The 22061-nt window shown below is 38.0% G+C and overlaps 1 protein-coding gene across 1 annotated transcript in view; it reads left to right on the top strand.

Moving 5' to 3' along the window:
* The window catches only part of ZNRF2 (zinc and ring finger 2), a 121708-nt gene extending 101188 nt beyond the window's left edge, over positions 1-20520 (top strand). Inside the window, exons 4-5 of the mRNA XM_053608391.1 lie at positions 8027-8106; positions 18862-20520. Coding sequence (XP_053464366.1) covers positions 8027-8084 — 58 coding nt within the window. The 3' untranslated portion in view covers positions 8085-8106; positions 18862-20520. The remainder of the gene's footprint in view (positions 1-8026; positions 8107-18861) is intronic.
* Positions 20521-22061: the final 1541 nt, after the last annotated feature.

The following is a 22061-nucleotide window of genomic DNA, read 5'->3' as shown; positions in this document are numbered from 1 at the left end:
TGCTATCACACAAAATGCTCTTCTCTGATTCCTATTAGATGTCAATAATAAAAAGATAAATAATCCTCACATATACTTCTACATAAGTTCTAGATAAATGAAACATAATGTTGAAACTTAGAAAATACTTGGAAGTGGATAATAATGAAAAAATTCTGACATGTACTTAGTGATTTTGGGAAAGTTTGTGTTAGAACAAAAAGACAGACTAGAAATAGTAAGCCAAGTTTCTTTCTTAAAGAAAAGTAATACCCTGGGGCGGCGCCTGTGGCTCAGTCAGTAAGGTGCCAGCCCCATATACCGAGGGTGGTGGGTTCAAACCCGGCCCTGGCCAAACTGCAACCAAAAAATAGCTGGGCGTTGTGGCGGGCGCCTGAAGTCCCAGCTACTCAGGAGGCTGAGGCAAGAGAATCGCTTAAGCCCAGGAGTTGGAGGTTGCCGTGAGCTGTGTGAGGCCACGGCACTCTACCGAGGGCCATAAAGTGAGACTCTGTCTCTACAAAAAAAAAAAAAAAAAGAAAAGTAATACCCTGATTCCCTGAAAATAAGTCATCCTCCGAAAATAAGACCTACTTACAGGAAAGATAAGACGTCCCCTGAAAATAAGACCTAGCGCATCTTTGGGAGCACACTTTAAAATAAGACAGTGTCTTATTTTCGGGAAAACAGGGTAGTAGAGGCCAGGTACATTGGTTCACACCTCTAATCCTAGCACTCTGGGAGGCCAAAGTGGGAGTATCATTTGAGGTCAGGAGTTTAAGGCTAGCTTGAGCACAAGAGCAAGACCTCTGTCTCCACCAAAAATAGAAAAAATTAGCTGGACACAGTGATGTATTACTCAGGAGGCTGAGGCAAGAGGATTGCTTGAGCCCAGGAGTTCGAGGTTGCAGTGAGCTACCACGAAAAAAAAGAAAGAAGAAAAAGTAACAGCATAATAAACATGAAGAATACTTATAAAGATTAGAGAAGAACATAATGAAATTTTAAAAAACTACATTAGAATGGAGACCCACAGCTTGGCACCCATAGCTCAGTGGTTAGGGCACTGGCCACATACACTGGGGCTGGTGTGTTCGAACCTGGCCCAGGTCTACTAAATAACAATGATGATTGTAGCAACAAAAGATAGCCAGGCGTTGTGGCAGATGCCTGTTTTCCCAGCTACTTGGGAGGCTGAGGCAAGAGAATTGCTTTTAAGCCCAAGAGTTTCAGGTTGCTGTGAGCTGTGACACTATGGCACTCTACTGAGGGCGACAAGTAAGACTCTGTCTCAAAAAAAAAAAGAGTAGGGACCCACGCACCTTTAAGTTGTTGTTTAACTTTTGAGCTGATCTCAAACTCCTGAACTCAAGCAGTCTGCCTGCCTTGGCCTCCCAGAGTGCTAGGATTATACGTGTGAGCCACTGCACCTGGCTTATAAGCTGGTCTTTGAAAGACTAATAACAGGATTGCATCTCAAAGGAAAAAAATGTAACAGCAGAAATTAAAAATAATCAGAAAAAACCAGCCTACGGAGACAGTTTGACAACAATTTATACCAGATATCCAAAGAATACCATGTTAAAAATGTAAAATTCTTCCAAAAAGTAGAAGAAGATGGAAGATTCCTTTACTTATTTTATGAGAAAAGTATAAACTTAATACCAAACTCAGGCACAGACAGTATAGGAAAGAATATTAGAAAGTACTCATTTATAAACATAGATGTAGAAATTCAAACCATATTAGCAAACCCAATTAAACAATATACCTAACAATATAGATCTAAGATAATGTCTTATGATCAATTAAAGGAGAAAGACCATTAAATTAAATAAGAGAAAGCTTTCAGTAACATTTTATACTTACATATCAATGATTTTAAAACAAAAGCTAAGAATAAGTATTAAGACAAATCATTAAAATTATTAAGAGCTCAGTAAGATTGCCAGGTATGAGGTCATGATATGGAAATCAGTTGCATTCATATCCCAAAATCCCAATAAGAAAAATACTAACTTTTTAAAAATAATAAACATAGTGACAACAGAAACTACAGTAGCTAGAGGTATATTAGGAATAAATTGTACAAAAGATACACAAGACTTTCAGTTAGAGAAAATTTGTAAACTTTAGATAGACTAAAGGTCTAATTTTGAAGGTATAATTTGACCACCCATTACTCTAAATAGTTAATACTACCTCAATCAAACCTCAAGTAGTTTTTTTCTATAATTTGACAAGTTGATTCTAAAAATACATGTGGATCAAAGAGCAGAGGGCCAAGAACAGTCAAGACACTACATGAAAAAGAACATTCTATTGGCAGGACTTGTCTTGTACGAGTTCATTATAAGACCATGTTAATTAAGACAGTATGGAAACGGGATAGGCCGGCCAGTGGGACAGAATGTAGTTCATAGACATTAGTACCTTTGTGAGAAACAGCATAGCATGTTGGTTAAAAGCATGGACTCTCAAGTTTTGACTCTCAGTCCATCTGTTAATTTACTGTATTGATCTTGACCAAGTTACTTTTCTCTCCTTCTCAGTCTACAAAATTAGAAAATACTAACCACATTTATGGAGTTAAGAGTTAAACGAGCTCAGTTTTGGAAAACGATGGCATATAATAGAGGCCATATAAATGTTCGTTGAATAGAATAAATGAAAATAATGATTTGCTAGAGATGGCCTTACCCTGTAGTAGACAGGGAATGAACTGTTCAGTAAATGGTTCTGGAATCAGTTGGTTATTGATACGTGAATATCTTACATTTGAAATAAACATCAATTCCAGGTTACTTGAGTACCTGCCTATTCAATTCAAAGTGGTGATGTAAGAAAATCAAAATCAAAGTAGTAAAGAAAGAAGACAGGGAAATGTTTTTGACCTTTTAGTAAGGAATTATATTTTGTCTAAAATACACCCGCCCCCCAAGAAAAAGTTAAAGATTGATAAATTTAGCTATATTAAAATTTAAAACTTACTTGTTTCATGACACTGCAAATTAGCCAACAACACAGCTTTAGACTGAGATTGTTTTTCATGACAATAAAGGTTTGGTATCTGAAATAAAAATCTCCTTCACTGATTTTCTGTAATGCAGTTAACTCATTGCATTTGATAAATGGGAGAGTAAAGACAATATAATGACATGATCTTATTGGTTGGTACAAAATATTTCTCAGCACATTAATGCTTTGCTCCATTGAATTAACAGCAAGACAAAAGCACATAGGCTAACACAGCAGGCTGTGCAAGACTATGGTATTATAATGAATCCCATCTCCTTATATTCTTACTTTAAGTTTATAGTAAAGCTGTGGCCTTTGTTTATTTCTTATTTATTTTTGTTTTTATTTATTTTGTTTATTATTTTGCAGGTTTTTTTGGCTGGGACTGGGTTTGAACCCGCCACCTCTGGCATATGGGGCCAGTGCCCTACTCCTTTGAGCCACAGGTGCCACCCCTTTTGTTTTTATTTTTTTGAGGCCGTCTCACTTTGTCACCTTGGTAGAGTACGTGGCATCATAGCTTACAGCAACATCTAACTCTTGGGCTCAAGTGATCCTTTTTTTAAATTTTATTTTATTTTATTATTTTTTTTTAAGAGACAGAGTCTTACTTTGTCAGTAGAGTGCTGTAGCATCACAGCTCACAGCAACCCCCAACTCCTGGACTTAGGCAATTCTCTTGCCTCAGTGTCCCAAGTAGCTGGGACCACAGGTGCCCACCACAATGCCCAGCTATTTTTTTGTTGCAGTTTGGCCGGGGCTGGGTTTGAACCCGCCACCCTTGCTGTCTGGGGCCGGTGCCCTACCCACTGAGCCACAAGCTCAAGTGATCCTATTGCCTCAGCTTCCCAAGTAGCTGGGATTATAGGCGCCTGCCACAACACAGCTATTTTTAGAGACAGGGTCTCGTTCTTGCTCAGGTTGGTCTTGAACTCCTGAGATCAAGCAGTCCACCCACCTTGACCTCTTAGAGTGCTGGGATTACAGGCATGAGCCACTGCACCTGGCCTTTGTTAGGTGCTTATTTCACAGTTCTCATGTTTTGTGCATTGGCTTTTGTCTCCCTGACTCAGCAGTCTTGATCCTCCTTCAGTCTTCTTTCTGTGATGTTAACTTCACCATTTTTAAAAGCATATTTATAAGGAATAAATGTATCTTTGTTCTGGTTATAAAATTATGTTATTTTAGTGATCTGCCTTTAAACTGATTTTTCCCCAGAATTCCTGTTACTTTTTTTTTTTTTTTTTTTTGTAGAGACAGTCTCACTGTACCGCCCTTGGGTAGAGTGCTGTGGCGTCACACGGCTCACAGCAACCTCTAACTCTTGGGCTTACGCGATTCTCTTGCCTCAGCCTCCCGAGCAGCTGGGACTACAGGCGCCCGCCACAGCGCCCGGCTATTTTTTTGTTGCAGTTTGGCGGGGCTGGGTTTGAACCCGCCACCCTCGGCATATGGGGCCGGCGCCCTACTCACTGAGCCACAGGCGCCGCCCTCCTGTTACTTTTTTTTTTTTTGTAGAGACAGAGTCTCACTTTGTTGTCCTCAGTAGAGTGCCGTGGCGTCACACAAATCACAGCAACCTCCAACTCCTGGGCTTAGACGATTCTCTTGCCTCGGCCTCCCAAGTAGCTGGGACTACAGGAGCCCGCCAAAACACCTGGCTATTTTTTTGTTGCAGTTTGGCCAGGGCCGGGTTTGAACCCATCACCTTCGGCTATGGGTAGTGGGTATACCTCGGTATATGGGGCCGGCGCCCTACCCACTGACCCATAGGCGCTGCCCAATTCCTGTTACTTTTACTTTACAATTTTGTGGAAAGCAAGGTTTATCACAAATGTGAATATTGAATTATAGCTGAAATACCTGTATGATAGCAAATCTGTAAGAAAAAGACAAATCAAAATAGAAAATTTGACAAAAATTAAGAAAACCCCAAATGGTCCAAAATATACAAATATATCTACTTTGTGGATAAATGTAATAGCTATGTGTAGTACATATCTCGTAAGCCAGTAATTTCACCTTTAGAAATTACCTAGAGAAATTTCACTTGTAGAGAAATTCATCTTTTGCTCTAAGACAATGTTGCAACCCAAAGTACAGCTCCAAAAGGACATAAGGAGCTTGTGCCAAAATATAAATTGGCACAATGCTTCATTCATTGAGAAAGTCTTACTATGATTTTTTTTTTTTTTTTTTTTTTTTAAGTCAATTGCTAGGCTAAGCCAGGTGGCTCATGCACCTCAAGCTCATGTGTCATGTAATCCTAGCACTCTGGGAGGCCGAGGCAGGTGGATGGCTTGAACTTAGGAGTTCAAGACCAGCCTGAGCAAGAGTGAGATCTTGTGGGCGGCGCCTGTGGCTCAGTCAGTGAGGCGCCGGCCCCATATACCGAGGGTGGCGGGTTCAAACCCAGCCCCGGCCAAACTGCAACCAAAAAATAGCCGGGCGTTGTGGTGGGCGCCTGTAGTCCCAGCTACTTGGGAGGCTGAGGCAAGAGAATCGCTTAAGTCCAGGAGTTGGAGGTTGCTGTGAGCTGTGTGAGGCCACGGCACTCTACCGAGGGCCATAAAGTGAGACTCTGTCTCTACAAAAAAAAAAAAAAAAAGAGTGAGATCTTGTCTCTAAAAATAGCTGGGCATTGTTGCAGGCACCTGTAGACCTAGCTACTTGGGAGGCTTAGGCACAGAGGATCACTTGAGCCCAAGAGTTAGAGGTATGATGCCCCAAGATTCTACCAAAAGTGACAAAATGAGACTGTCTCAAAAAAAAGTCACTTGAAACAGTGTGATTAGTGACAAAACTAATTTATGTTCTAGGGCTATAATCCCAGCATTTTGGAAGGCTGAGGCAGGAGGATAGTTTGAGACCAGGAGTTTCAGACCCACCTGAGCAACATAGCAAGACCCAAATTTATGAACAATAAAAAAAAAATTAAAAATTTATATTCTGGTGCAAGCTCACAGAATGTTAATAGCACCATTGAAAATTTTCATCAGTAAAAAAATAGATACATAAATTGTGGCATACTTAATTTAGTGGAATACTGTACATAATGAAATATCAAAATGAGACATTTACTTACCAGCAATTGTGAATCTCAAACAAATTGAGTGACAAAAGTAAATTAGAAAAAAAAAGAGAAAAAAAGCAAATTAGAAAAAGTGTAATGCTATTTTATGATAGCATTTATATAAAAATTAAAACATAAAACACTGAAAATAGTTTAGAATGGAACATATATGGATTGATAGCAGACTATATGAAAAGGTCCTATGGTTTTAAATGATTACTTCTCATGATGAGCCAAAGTTTCATGCTTTTAAAATAAAAAGCACCCATTTTAGGTCATACATATCTGCTATTCAGACATGAATTAACACATCTGGAGTATTTTGTTTAGTTCTTAGTACTTCATATTAAGAAGTATTTTGGTAGACCAGGGCATTCTTAGGGCTCTAGAGCAGGCTGAAAACAGTATTATCCCCAAATTGGGAATTTATTTAGAGAACAAAAGTCTTAATGACAACAGAAATTTAGATATTTGAGGCCAGCACAGTGGCTCATATAATTCTAACATTCTGGGAGGCTGAGGGTGGAGGATTCTTTGAGTTCAGGAGTTTGAGATCAGCCTGAACAAGAGCAAGACCCCCATCTCTACTAAAAATAGGAAAATTAGCCAGACATTGTGGCAAGAACTTGTAGACCCAGCTGCTCAGGAGGCTGAGGCTGGAGGATCCCTTGAACCCAGGAGTTTGAGGTTGCTATGAGCTAAGCTGACACCATTCTAGTCTGGGACAACAGAGTGAGACTCCGTCTCAAAAAATGAAAGAAGAGAAAGGAAAGGAAATTAAGATATTTGAAAGAAAGTGGATGGGGTACTTAACTCTTTTTTAATTTCATCTATCATTTTCACCTACCAACCCATGTATCAGGATAGAAAAATGATAAATATTAATTTTGCCCTTCAGTATATGAACCAAACCTTGTGGCTTTGTGGCATATGCAAATTTGGCATATTTCACCAAAGAAAATATTGAATGGTGTGAATCCTACTAGGATAACTCACTGTTAGGCAAGTTGTTTAATCTTTCAAGACTTATATAGCTCTGTGAAATAGAATTTCATATGGCGATGGAAACATCTTGTATCTACTGTCCAATAGAGAAGCTATGAGCCATGTCACTACTGAGCATTTGAAATAATATGGCTAGTATGACTAAGGAACTGTATTGCAGGGTGGGATAGAATTAAAATAAATATTTAATGATCACACATAAATATGGTCTCTTTAAAATGTGATGAAATTTTGGCAAGGATTAAATTTTAAAAGCTATTTTTTATTATGTTGATAGGAGACACAAATAGGTTGGTATATGTATAAATAACTTTTATTCATTTATACATATAAAAAGAGAAATATGGGTGGTTCCTGTGGCTCAGAGAGAAGGGCGCTGGCCCCATATACCGAGGGTGGCAGATTCGAAACTGGCCCTGATCAAACTGCAAAAAAATAGCTGGGTGTTGTGGCAGGTGCCTGTAGTCCCAGCTACTTGGGAGGCGGAGGCAAGAGAATCGCTTAAACCCAAGAGCTGGAGTTTGCTGTGAGCTGTGATGTTACAGCTCTCTACTAAGGGTGATAAAAGTAAGAGAGACTCTGTCTCTAAAAAAAAAAAATAAATGAATAAAAATAAAAAAAGAGAAATATCTATCTAAATTTCTCACTTAAATTTGAATATTGGTAAAGTGATAGTTCTTTAGATTGTCTTTTGGGGGATAGTTTTGTTTGAATTTTAAAGTACTTCCTAGCATAATTTTGCAAAGATTTTTTTTCCTTAATGGCTTAAAATAATCAAAATGTAATAAATATATTCTTATCTTTCATTTGTCACATGTTACCATTAAAAATAACTGATTTTTTTTCTGCAAAGATACATTAAAGAGAAGAAGTAAGCATTTATATTGTGGCTGTGATGATAAAAATAATTAAATGTAAGTATTTCATTTTTCTGATTTTGTTCTTTTCTAGCTGCATAGATGAATGGTTTGAAGTAAATAGATCCTGCCCTGAGCACCCTTCCGATTAAGCATCAGATAATGGTTTTATAGGTAATTCTTTCTTTTCGTTGTTTTAAATGCTTTTTAAGGTGTTATCCTGAATTATACATTCTTAACCTTTGTTTCTCTTCATTGAAGCATGTGCATGTATGTATACATGTATGTTTCTGACACTTTATTAGGCTACAACATAGAAAACATTTAAAAATACATTAAAAACAACTTTAATCTTGCTGAGTCATATGGGAAGAAATCGCTACATTCTTGTTTTTTTAAAACACATTTGCTTATTTAATTTTAGTTTAACACTAAACAAAACCTGTGTAGTATGTATTATGACGTTATTTTCCCGTGAGAAACCTGAGGGTCAGATTAGTTAAGTTCCATGACTTTAAAGAAGTAGTACCATTCTCATCAAGTGTTTTAAGGAGTGGGATAAAAGAAGCAGGTTGCATCAAGAGTCCAAGGTCATGCAGTTTAGCCAATAGAATCAAATTCTATACTCTTGTCCCTAACTTCCCACCTGTGTTCTTAGATAATACAGTTCTGGTTATTTAACATTATGTGCCACATATTGTTCTAAACATTTTATATCTCTTAATTTTTTATAGACTCATCTAATTTTTATAACTATCTTTTGAGCTCGGTATTACTATTCCTTTTATGCAGATGAAGAAATTAAGTATAGAAAGTTTATAAAACTTGATTTGTGAAGGTCAAATAGTTACTTTGTTGGAGGACATATGATTTTAACCCAGGCATTCTGGCTGCATGGACTGTTCTTAGGAATTTTGCTATGATTAGTTAGGAGCATTTTCTTTTAAAAATTAGATCTTGGATTCATTCATTCAATTTAATCATTCACCTTAGCATATCCTTAGCATGTATTACAGTGCTTGTCTATGTAATAGGCAAAAAATAAAATTGAATTAAGTTTTAAGACTGAGTAAGGAATAGTTTTGCTCTACTGATTTAGCTTATTCATGTTTTTTTTGTATTATCTGAAAAAATGTTTAGTGAATTAAATGATAACCTCATTTGAATATTGCTTTTTTTCATATTTCATGAAGTCAATTAAATGGCATCATTTAGCTTTGAAAAAATAAAGATTAACTTAATTGCTGTCTTTAAATATATGAAAAGATTTGCAGAAATGATATAAAGCATTGGATTCTTAACATCAAAGAACATTTTAGCTAATCCTGGAATTGTTTCTAAAGGCGTTCAGAGGCTCATGACAGTAACAGACAACATGAAAGGCTGAGACTGAAGACAGGCAACGAGAGCAGTTGATGTCCTGAGGCCTAGTCCTGTGCTATCCCTAAATTTGCTCTTAATTCAATAACTTTTGCTCTTAAACTTGAGAGTGTAAGTCTTGTGGTAATAAATATACCCAAGGAATTCTGTTGCTTTATTGATGAGGATAATTTAAGTGTAGCACTTGAGAATATTGACAAAAGAGATTTGAGGTAACTTAAAGCAGCCATGGCAACTGAAAAACTGCAATTGAATGAAACCTCTGTCATATTAAAAGCAGGGCTGTTCATGTGAAATGTGAAAGCCCCAATAAACTGTAGAGTATTAAAAGACTATCAGCTTTTGAACCTTTTACTGTTAGTAAAGGTTCATTGAAGAGAAGAATGCATTGGAATGCCTTTATTGTCATTTTGTGTTGGAACCAATGAAATGATCTATGGTTAAAATTATAGAAGCATTTTAAAAGAAGCCCTAAAATCCAATGCTAATAAAATGAAATTTCATAGTAGGGCTGAGTACATTGGATACTTTTTCTTCCATTCTTGAGATACTTTGCTAAGAAGAATATGTTCATATGAAAGCTATAACCCAATTATAGCCTAAGAATATGGGGAAAGGAGAAAGGGAGGCGAAAGTAGCGGGGAGGATGGGCAGAGGGAGGGTAATTGGTGGGACCACACCTACGGTGCATCTTACAAGGGTACATGTGAAACTTACTAAATGTAGAATATAAATGTCTTAACACAATAACTAAGAAAAGGCCAGGAAGGCTGTGTTAACCAGTGTGATGAAAATATTTCAAATTGTATATAAAACCAGCACCTGGTACCTCATGATTGCATTAATGTACACAGCTATGATTTAATTCAAAAAAATGAAACTTCAATTATAGTATTTCATATGCCACAGTTATGTGTCTCCTTCACCTATAGGTATCTTTAAAATTTAGAGTTTGTCTTGGTGCATTTGGGCTGCTATAACAAAATACCTTAGGTAATTTATAAATGACAGAAATTTATTGCTCACAGTTCTGGAGGCTGGAAGGTCCAGGATCAAGGTACTAGGAGATTCAGTGTCTGCTGAGAGCTCCTTCCTCATTTACAGTACCTGCTTGTGTGTCCTCACATGGCAAAAGGGGCAGCAGGCTCCCTTAACCCTCTTTTATAGGAACTTTAATCGCGTTTATGAGAGCAGAGCCCCCTTGACCATATCACCTCCCAAAAGTTCCACCTTTTAATGCTCTTACAGTGGAGTTTAGATTTTACTATACAAATTTGTGGAGGGAACACACATTCAGACCATGTAGACTTGGTAAATTTTTTTATGGATATGGTATGAAAGTTTTCTTTTATCATTCAATTAGCTGAATTTTTCCTGTCATAGTGAGCTTCTGGGATATGTAGAACACATCTCATCTCATAGTCAAAATACATGTCTGTTGGTCTTACATAGCATTTTCATTTTCTTCTGTTACATGTTACCCTTTTTATTCCCCTGGAAGGTGAATTTGCAACTAGTCTACTGTTTAGGGCAGGTTGAATACTTAGCACCCACTGAAATCTGAACTAATGGGATCTGTCTCTAAAGGCCTTGAAGAGTCATTTTTAAGAATTTATGGATATGAAATATCTTAACCCTTTCACATTTTTTTTGCTTCTGTCCTGACTACTATTATTTGTCAAATGATATTCTTTGTATACCGTAGGCAGTCTTACATTAACACTGTGGATTTCAAGAGGAATCACTATTGTTAAAAATTGTTTTTAAAATGGCAACAAAGCCTAGTACTTCTGTTATCCCTCAGCATAAGAATTTAATAATCAACTCCAAATAGAAATACATGACTATTTTGTTAGTCCTGATTAGTTAGAAAATAGTTTGTTATTCTTACTTTGGAATTGTTAGTTATTTGGGTAAGATATTAAAATTTTTTTTTTTTTATTAAATCATAACTGTATACATTGATACGATCATGGGGCATCATACACTCGCTTCATAAACCATTTGACACATTTTTATCACAGTGGTTAACATAGCCTTTCTGGCGTTATCTCAGTTACTGTGCCAAAACATTTACATTCTACATTTACCAAGTTTCGCAAATACCCCTGTAAGATGCACCACAGGTGTGATCCCACCGATCCCCCTCCCTCTACCCACCGCCCCATCCCACTTCCCCCTATTGTTAAGTTGTAGCTGGGTTACAGCTTTCATGTGAGAGTCCCAAATTAGTTTCATAGTAGGGCTGTGTACATTGGGTACTTTTTCTTCCATTCTTGGGATACTTTACTAAGAAGAATATGTTCCAGCTCCATCCATGTAAACATGAAAGAGGTAAAGTCTCCATCTTTCTTTAAGGCTGCATAGTATTCCATGGTATACATATACCACAATTTATTAATCCATTCGTGGATCGATGGGCACTTGGGCTTTTTCCATGACTTAGCTAGTATGAATTGGGCTGCAATAAACATTCTGGTACAAATATCTTTGTTATGTTGTGATTTTTGGTCTTCTGGGTATATGCCCAGCAGAGGAATTACAGATTGAACGGCAGATCTATTTTTAGATCTCTGAGTATTCTCCATATATCTTTCCAAAAGGAATGTATTAATTTGCATTCCCACCAGCAGTGCAGAAGTGTTCCCTTTTCTCCGCATCCGCGCCAACATCTCTGGTCTTGAGATTTTGTGATATAGGCTAGTCTCATTGGAGTTAGATGATATCTCAAAGTAGTTTTGATTTGCATTTCTCTGATGATTAAAGATGATGAGCATTTTTTCATATGTCTGAAGGCCGTGCGCCTGTCTTCTTCAGAGAAGTTTCTCTTCAAATCCCTTGCCCAGCCTGCGATGGGATTCCTTGTTTTTTTCTTGCTGATGCGTTTGAGTTCTCTGTGGATTCTGGTTATTAAACCTTTGTCAGAGATATACCCTGCAAATATCTTCTCCCATTCTGAGGGCTGTCTGCTTGCTCTGCTTACTGTGTTCTTAGCTGTGCAGAAGCTTTTTAGTTTGATCAAGTCCCAGTAGTGTATTTTTGAAGCTGCTTCAATTGCCCGGGGGGTTCTCCTGATGAAATACTCACCCAGACCAATTTCTTCAAGGGTTTTCCCTGCATTCTCCTCTAGTATTTTTATAGTTTCATGTTTTAAGTTTAAATCTTTAATCCAATGAGAGTCTATCTTAGTTAATGGTGAAAGGTGTGGGTCCAATTTCAGTCTTCTGCAGGTTGCCAGCCAGTTCACCCAGCACCATTTGTTAAATAGGGAATCTTTTCCCCACTGAATGTTTTTAATTGGCTTGTCAAAAATCAAATAGCGGTAAGTAGCTGGATTCATCTCTTGGTTCTCTATTCTGTTCCAGATATCTACTTCTCTGTTTTTGTGCCAATACCATGCTGTTTTGATCACTATCGATTTGTAGTAAAGTCTGAGGTCTGGTAGTGTGATTCCTCCTGTTTTGTTTTTATTTCTGAGTAATGTCTTGGCTATTCGAGGTTTTTTCTGATTCCATGTAAAACGAAGTAATGTTTTTTCAAGATCTTTAAAATATGACAGTGGAGCTTTAATAGGGAGTGCATTGAAATTATATATTGCTTTGGGTAGTATGGACATTTTGATAATGTTGATTCTTCCAAGCCATGAGCATGGTATGTTTTACCATTTGTTAACATTTTCAGCTATTTCTTTTCTTAGAGTTTCATAGTTCTCTTTATAGAGATCTTTCACGTCTTTTGTTAGGTAAATTCCCAAATATTTCATCTTCTTTGGCAATACTGTGAATGGGATAGAGTCCTTAACTGCTTTTTCAACTTGACTGTTGTTGGTGTATATAAAGGCTACCGATTTATGAATGTGGATTTTGTAACCTGAGACGCTGCTGTATTCCTTGATCACTTCTAAGAGTTTTGTAGTAGAGTCCCTAGTGTTTTCCAGATACACAATCATATCATCTGCGAAGAGCGAAAGTTTGATCTCTTCTGACCCTATATGGATACCCTTGATCGCCTTTTCTTCCCTAATTGTGGTGGCTAAAACTTCCATTACAATGTTGAAAAGCAATGGAGACAATGGGCAGCCTTGTCTGGTTCCTGATCTGAGTGGAAATGATTCCAATTTAACTCCATTCAATATGATATTGGCTGTGGGTTTGCTGTAGATAGCCTCTATCAGTTTAAGAAAAGTCCCTTCTAGACCAATTTTCTTGAGTGTTCTGATCATGAAGGGATGCTGGATATTATCAAAAGCTTTTTCTGCATCAATTGAGAGAATCATATGGTCTTTGTTTTTTAATTTGTTTATGTGCTGAATTACATTTATAGATTTACGTATATTGAACCAGCCTTGAGACCCTGGGATAAAACCAACTTGGTCATGATGTATAATTTGTTTGATGTGTTGCTGGATTCTGTTTGTTAGGATCTTGTTGAATATTTTTGCATCTATATTCATTAGTGATATTGGTCTGTAATTTTCTTTTCTTGTTGGGTCTTTTCCTGGTTTGGGGATCAGGGTGATGTTTGCTTCATAGAACGTGTTGGGTAGTCTTCCTTCTTTTTCTACATTTTGGAACAGGTTGAGTAATATAGGTACTAATTCCTCTTTAAAGGTTTGGTAGAATTCTGACGTGAAACCATCTGGTCCCGGGCTTTTCTTTTTAGGGAGGTTTTGTATAGTTGATGCTATTTCTGAACTTCATATGGGTCTATTCAACATTTCCACTTGATTCTGGTTAAGTCTTGGAAGGTGGCGCGCTTCCAAGTATTGGTCTATTTCCTTCAGATTTTCATATTTCTGAGAATAAAGTTTCTTGTAATATTCATTAAGGATTTTTTGGATTTCTGATGAGTCTGTGGTTATTTCGTCTTTGTTGTTTCTGATTGATGATATTAGAGATTTTACTCTTTTTTTCCTGATTAGGTTGGCCAGAGGTTTATCTATTTTACTGACATTTTCAAAAAACCAGCTTTTTGATTTATTGATCTGTTGTATTATTCTTTTGTTTTCAATTTCATTTCATTCTGCTCTAATTTTGGTTATTTCTTTTCTTCTACTGGGTTTGGGGTTGGAATGTTCTTCCTTTTCCAGTTGCGTGAGATGTCCCATTAAGTTGTTAACTTCCTCTCTTTCCGTTCTCATGAAGAAGGCTTGCAGTGCTATAAATTTCCCTCTTAGAACTGCCTTTGCAGTGGCCCAGAGGTTCGGATACTTTGTGTCTTCATTGTCGTTTTGTGCCAAAAAATTGGCGATTTCTTTCTTAATCTCATCTCTGACCCAGCTATCATTCAGCATAAGGTTATTTAACTTCCATGTTTTTGTATGGGTATGCAGATTCCTGTTGTTACTCAATTCAAGTTTTATTCCATGATGGTCCGAGAAGATGCATGGAATAATTTCTATTCCTTTAAATTTACTGAGGTTAGACTTGTGACCTAAAATGTGGTCAATTTTGGAGTAAGTTCCGTGGGCTGATGAGAAGTATGTGTATTCAGTTTTGTTGGGATGAAATGTTCTGTAGATGTCTGCTAAATCTAAATATTGGATGGTTAGGTTTAAATCTAAGATTTCTTTGCTCAGCTTCTTTCTGGAGGATCGATCCAACACTGCCAAGGGAGTGTTGAAATCTCCGACGATTATGGAGCTGGAGGAAATCAAGTTGCTCATGTCTGTTAAGAGTTTCTCTTATAACTTGAGGTGCATTCTGGTTGGGTGCATAGATATTAATAATTGAGATCTCATCATATTGAGTATTACCCTTAACAAATATGAAGTGACCATTCTTGTCCTTCCTTACTTTTGATGGTTTAAAGCCTACTGTATCTGCAAATAAAATTGCAACACCTGCTTTTTTCTGATTACCATTTGCCTGAAATATGGATGACCATCCTTTCACCCTGAGTCTGTATTTGTCTTTTAAGTTGAGATGTGACTCTTGTATGCAACAAATATCTGGCTTGAGTTTTTGTATCCAGTCAGCTAACCTATGTCTCTTTAGAGGACAGTTTAAGCCATTCACATTGATGGAGAGTATTGATAAGTCTGGTGGAATTTTGGGTATCGAGTTTTTCAAAGGTCCAGTGGACATTTTTAATCCTTTCGCCAGTGAGGAAGTTGGAGTTTGATCCGAAGTTTCTGAGTGAGTTTACTTTTGTGGTATAGGATTGGGTTGGTCATTGTGGAGGATAGGTCTGAGAACATCCTGAAGAGCTGGTTTACTTATGGCAAATTTTTTCAACATATGAATGTCATTGAAGTATTTAATTTCTCCATCATAGATGAAACTCAGTTTAGCTGGATACAAGATCCTGGGTTGAAAGTTTTTTTGCTTTAGGAGATTAAAAGTTGATGACCAGCCTCTTCTTGCTTGAAAAGTTTCAGCAGAGAGATCTGCAGTTATTCTAATATTCTTACCTTTGTACGTTATAGTTTTCTTTCGCCGGGCTGCTTTGAGAATCTTCTCTTTCATGTTAACTTTAGTGAAGCTAATTATGATATGTCTGGGGGATGACTTATTGGGGTTGAATTGTGCTGGGGTTCTGAAGCTGTCTGCTATCTGAATTTCAGATTCTCTAGGCATGTCTGGAAAATTTTCTTTCATAGTTTCATGTAGAAGGGCCTCTGTGCCCTTGGCAGCCACTTCATCGTTCTCCAAAATTCCTATAACCCTTATGTTGTTTTTTTTCGAATTATCTGAGAGTTCTCTGAGTGAGTGATCCGTTTTTGCTCTCCATTTCTCTTCCTCTTTGAGAGATTGGGAGCGTTCGAAGACTTTATCTTCAATGTCAGAAATCCTTTCTTCTGCTTGCTCCATTCTGTTACTGAGGGATTCTACTGTATTTTTCATATCTTTGAGGGCTGTAAGTTCTTGTTTCAGTGTGTCTAAGTCTTTGGTGGTTTTGTCTTTAAATTCGTTAAATTCTTGAGACAATTTTTGAATTTCTCCTCGAATTCCTAATTCCATTTTATTAATCTTGTCTGCAAACCAAATTCTGAATTCGACTTCTGACATCTCAGGCAGTTGTTTATGAATGGGATCTTCAATCACATCTGCCGTATCTTTTCTTGGGGGGGTTGATCTATTCTGGTTATTCATGTTACCAGAGTTTTTCCGCTGATTCCGCCCCATGGTTTACTCCCTTTGGTTTTTCCCCTGGGGTTTTATCGAGGGCCCATACAGTGTTGTGGCCTGAGAAACTGGGGCCCTGTCTGGTGTGGCGGAACAAAGTGGTTCTGTCTTGTTTTCAGCTGGTTTCTGTTCGATCCTATTGCAACTTCTACTCTGGCTTGAAGTCTCAGCTGTGTGGAAAAATCAGCAATTAAGTCACCCCGCCTGCCCACCTCTGGCCCCAGTTGGAAAAGGAGAATCAAACCTTCCTACAATCGCACACCCAGGGCACCGCCTGAAAAGTCCTCAGTCTATTAGCCCAGTTCAAAAGGTCCGAATCAACTGTCTCAATCGGCACTTGTCTCGGGTGGAAGGGTTCAAGAGGTCTCTGGGAACTGGATCACAGGGGCCTGGTGACTCCTCTGACACAGCTCACCCCAGTGCAGCGTGGAGTCAGGAGGAGCCACCCAGCAAACAGAGCAGTCTGGGAAGGTTGACGTCTCCTTCCCCACTTTGCCCCTCCGTCGGACCCAGTCACTGGTATCTCTGCAGATGGCTAACCCAGTTGCCTGCAGTGAACAGACACTCCAGGGGTTTGCACCTGCCTGAATGGCAAGGAAGTCTGCCAGGCCCCCGCAGACTGCCGCTATCTAGCAGGAGGAGATGGGGCCTGACATCTTTGAGTGTTTGATGCAGGCGATGGGAAGGAGTTGTTCACTCAGGCTTAGCCCCATCCCTGATGGATGCTGCTAACAGAACAGAACAGAACAGACAACTTTGCGGGGTTCTGTCTCTGTTCCTGTCGAAATCGCCTGCAGAAGACGGGCTGTTTTGAGTTCAAACGTCTTTGCCGCTGGAGATTTGCATTCGAACACCTCTCTGGGTCGGCCTCGCCCTGGAAGCTTCCCGGGTTTGTGAGCCGTGTCAGGAAATCCCCCGCTCACCGGTGGCCTCCTCTGGTTGCCCAGGGAGACAGGGGGTGTGGCCTCAGAATATCCAGAAGTGAGCGTTCTGCCGTTAAAGAAAAAACGGCTGTTGATCTACCTCCAGGGAACTGCTGCTCTGGTGTGGGCACTCAGGCGACCCTTTTCTCCTCTGTCCCGCGCCCCAGAGTCAGCACTGAGCGGCCGCAGTTTGTGCTGGGTCCACACCCCTCAAGAGATCCCCCAAGAATCAGAACTCTTGGGGGATGAGCCCCCAGATCCCGATTGGGAGTGGGGGGGGGGTGAAGCTAGAGTTTCATTCAGTTTTACGCAACACTACAGCCCGGGGAGGGCTCCTGCACTGCACCGCAGGGAAGTGCCGCCAAGGCTTGATTTCCCCTCAGCAGAGTGCCCTCTCCTCGCTCCCGTGTCCCAGAGTCAGCGCTGACCTGACGCAGCTCAGGCACTGTGCACTCCCCTTGAGAAATCACCCAAGGATCCGAACTCCGGGGGGATAGGCCCTCAGACCCCGAGTGAGAGTAGGGGCTCTCAGCTCTGAGCGGGGAAGCTAGAGTCTTACTCAGTCTTGTGCCCCGTCATGTTGCCCGGGGAGGGTTGGTGCACTGCACCACAGGGAAGTGCCGCCAAGGCATGACTCCCCTTCAGCCCGGTGCCCTCTCCTCACTCGCGCGCCTCAGAGTCAATGCTGACCAGTCGCAACTCGGGGACTGTCCACTCCCCTTGAGAAATCACCCAAGGATCCGAATTCCTGGGGGACAGGCCTCCAGACCTCAGTGGGCGGGAGGGGAGCACCGGGGATTCAGGGTTGCCAGCAAAGGATTCCCAAAGTTTTATTCAGCCCTATGTCGGGCAGGAGAACGCCACGGCACCCCAGTAGGGGAGGTAGGTCTAGTTTTTAGAAGGTCTCTCCCTGGAGTGTAGCAGGAGGGCCTTTAATTTCTGTCCGCTTGTTCAATTGTGGGGCTCTTGAGCCGGTCTCATGGGGGAGGGGGATTCCCATCCGCCTGGTGGTGGATTTTGTACCTTTTGTTTGCGTCCTTGTGATCACAGCTTGCCTCAGCGGTGTTGATGTACGTTCTTCAACCTTCTCTCTTGGTGAGGCTCAAGTCCACCAGGACACCTACTAAATTCCTGTCCCTTAACTCTCCTTCTGGACGGGAGCCTCTGTTGAAAGCTGGCTTCGGTCCGCCATCTTGTCTCCCTCCCCAAGATATTAAAAAATTAAGTATATGCCCTTTTACTTTGGTATAGTCTTTATTATGGAAGGGGAATGACTTTGTTATGCATTTGATTTTTTTGTGACTATTTTAAACTTTAATTAGTCCTTTTGTGTTTTAATCTGTTATTTAGCATACTGATTATATGAGCTTTGGGAATAGTAAGAGATTTAAAATTTACATTAACTATGGCAGATATTCATAGGGAAATGTATGTTAAATTTTGATTAATATTACCATTACAAACCACTACTTAAACTAAATTTATCTGTTATTACACAGGTTTTCTTGTCTTCAGGATGCTTAAAAAACTGAGAGGATAAGAAGATACGTCTCTGAAGAAACAAAACATGGGCATACTCAGCCAGAAGTCTTGAGTTTTGTGAGACTTGGTAATACAGAGATGGACAATCATATAGGAGAAAAAAAAGCCCTGTTGAGGAGAGGACATTTACCACAGAACTCAGTGTACCAAACATGCATATCAAGGACACACAGGGATTTTGAAAATGCTGCACATCCCTTAATTGTTGTCTACAGAGGTAATACTGATAAACATTTTGTATTCAGACGCCAAAGTTAACTGATTTAAAAGTTGATTTACTTTTTATTACATTCTCTAGAGCTGCGCAACTAGTTGTGTTTTGATCTGTTTTGTTTTTCAGTTTGGGGTCTCTTTATTTTCCCCAGCATAGTGTTTCTACATTCATCTATTCATAAGTTGAAAACCACATAATTTGCATCTTATAAATTAAAGTCTTAAATGTGAAACCAAGAAATGTAATCAGGCAGTAAAAGCATTCTCTGAATTTAGACCATGTCAAGTTCTTCCATTTTTCTTTTCCCTAAGAGTGAAAAATAGACTTATATATGGGAAAGGTAAAATATGTTAAATATTTTTAAGTTGAAGGTTTAATATTATCAGAATGCAGTCCAAAGAGTAAATCAAGTTACATAATTACATATTAATTAATTAAATGTAGAATTGTCTACTGAATTTCAATTCATTAAGTATATTGTTTCCTCTTAAATAAAACTGGTCAACAGGTAATCAGCAGTGAATCATCTTGTAGCTATGCAACTTTTTAAAAAAATATAAATTACAAATTTTAAGTGTTGCCAGCTACAATAACTTTATTTTAACGGGTATTTTTTGCTTCTTCTTTTCATGTAATGATTTTATTGTGCTTTGCATCTCCAGGTAGTTTTCCCACATTTGGGTAGAATGTTCAGCAGATTGTAAACTTAAGAAGGAGAAGGTAAAATAAAATTTTTTGGAGTGGAATTTTGAATAATTTGAGGGAAATTTTATATACTTTTAAACATCAGAATTTAATTGGGATGAGATTTATAGCAATTTGCATTTTTCTGGATAATCTGGTTAACATTTGATAATGATTTTTTCAAAGCAAATATGAAGATTTTGTTAATTTATGATTTATTAATGTGTTATTTCTGTAATTGAAAATGTTATAGAGAAGAGTCTTAAATTCAGTTTCATGTGGAAAGAAATGTGTTAAACATAATTATGTGAATAAATAGTCCTACAAAATACATCTGAATGATTAAAAATACTGGAAGAGAGCTGTCAGGGCTACAATAGTGAATGTCTTTTTTGTTATATCAAAAAATGCCAAAATACCAATTAGTAGATTTCATATTTTCAACATAGGGAACATTTTATCAGTGAATATTTAGATAGTGCACTTTACTTGGTATAACTGAAAGCTGCACAGTACTGTTTCCTTTTTTGAAGCTCTCTTTAATGTATTTCAAAATTTGCTTTTTTATTTAATGCTGCTATTTTTCTCTAAATTTTTTCCCCTACTTCATTGCTTCTGTTTCATATTTTTTGAAAGGGCAAATACAGGAGCAATTGCTGCTACCCAGAAAAATTTGTGTATTATAAATAATTAAAAAGAGTTTTTAATTGCTTTCTGTGTCATTCTAGATCAGTTAACATTTTCTCTAAAGTTGTGCTGTGAAATGCCTTTTGTTATGCTGTAGTTGCTAAAAGAATCCAAAACCTCCATTGTGACAGCTGACAGCACAGTTTCATAGGTGCTTTTCAATCAGTTATGGAAAATATTCTTCCCTGTACAGAAATATTAGAAAAATATTTTTCTGTTATTATGTAATCTTAATTTGAATTCATTTTATTTCACATTTTTAATTTTGTAAACTTTTATCCCTTCCTGCCCAGCCCCGGCAAGTAAACGTCTTACATGGAATGTGAATAATTGATTTGTTTTCTTTCTTTTTTTTTTTTAATTTGTACATTTTTTTGTATTAAATCATAGCTGTGTACATTAATGCAATTATGAGGCACCATACACTGATTTTATAGACCATTTGACATATTTTCATCACACTGGTTAACATAGACTTCCTGGCATTTTCTTAGTTATTATATTAGGACATTTATATTCTACTAAGTTTCACATGTACCCCTGTAAGATGCACCGATTTGTTTTCTATTATTGATATATTGCAATAAGAATTATTTTTGTTGTCTTCTGTTCTTAAAGGAAGAGACTGACTAGAGCTGTGGTACTTAACTGTATTCTGTTATCACTGATTTTGTGATACGGTTTGCTTGTTAACTTCATTTTTTTTTTTAACTTTATTGGTTTATGTTCACTTTTTCTTCTTTATCCTGCACCATGCTCTCATAGTCCTGGTAATTTACCCCGTTTGTCATAAGGTTCTGTGCTGCGGCTGCTACAATAGACGCTCCTATGATTTAAAGAAAGTTCAGTGTTTGGCAGTGTGAAGTACTACTTGATTATTATACTCATTTAGAACAGTATTTACTTAAGTTTGTTTATAGCAATCCCTTTTTTGCTAGAATTTGCAAAAGTTAGCATTTTTTTATGTTAAATCTCTATCAATGACTTCCTAAAAAGAACAGTTTAGAAATTAGAAGAAAAGTGTTTTTAAAGCCCATATGCTTCAGTTTCTATTCAAAGTCAGAGTCATTATTCTGAAAAATATTATAAGTAATGTTCTATATAATGTCACTTATAATATTTGTGAATCTATATGCAAACACTTAATAGTGTAAGTCGGACATAAAATCATATTAGATATTTGAATATTTAGCTGAAACTACTGATAACTAAATATTATGGGGACATGATAAAGATCAAAAGCCTAGGTTGTCAAGTTGGTTATAGCTTTCTAGAATCTTTGTAAATACTTGTCTTCAAATAAGATCACAGCACATTTATAGAGAGCAGTATGTTCTGAAATTTCACTTTAGTGCCATTCTTTGTTCATAATGGATTTATTGCCAATTTTGACTGCTCACCTTACTTTGATCTGGCTTTCTTTTCCTTGCTAGAATGTTTAGGGGAAAGTAAAATTATTCTGTTTTACTTTTCAGCTCTTTGCCAGAGAAATAGACTAAGCATGGTCTTAATATATGTTTTTCAGATCTGGTTACAAATCAGATTATAGGTTGTATTTTAAGAGTAATATTG

The sequence above is a fragment of the Nycticebus coucang genome, chromosome 11 (genome assembly GCF_027406575.1).
Source record: "Nycticebus coucang isolate mNycCou1 chromosome 11, mNycCou1.pri, whole genome shotgun sequence".
NCBI lineage: Eukaryota > Metazoa > Chordata > Mammalia > Primates > Lorisidae > Nycticebus > Nycticebus coucang.
This window is presented reverse-complemented; position numbering and strand designations above follow the sequence as displayed.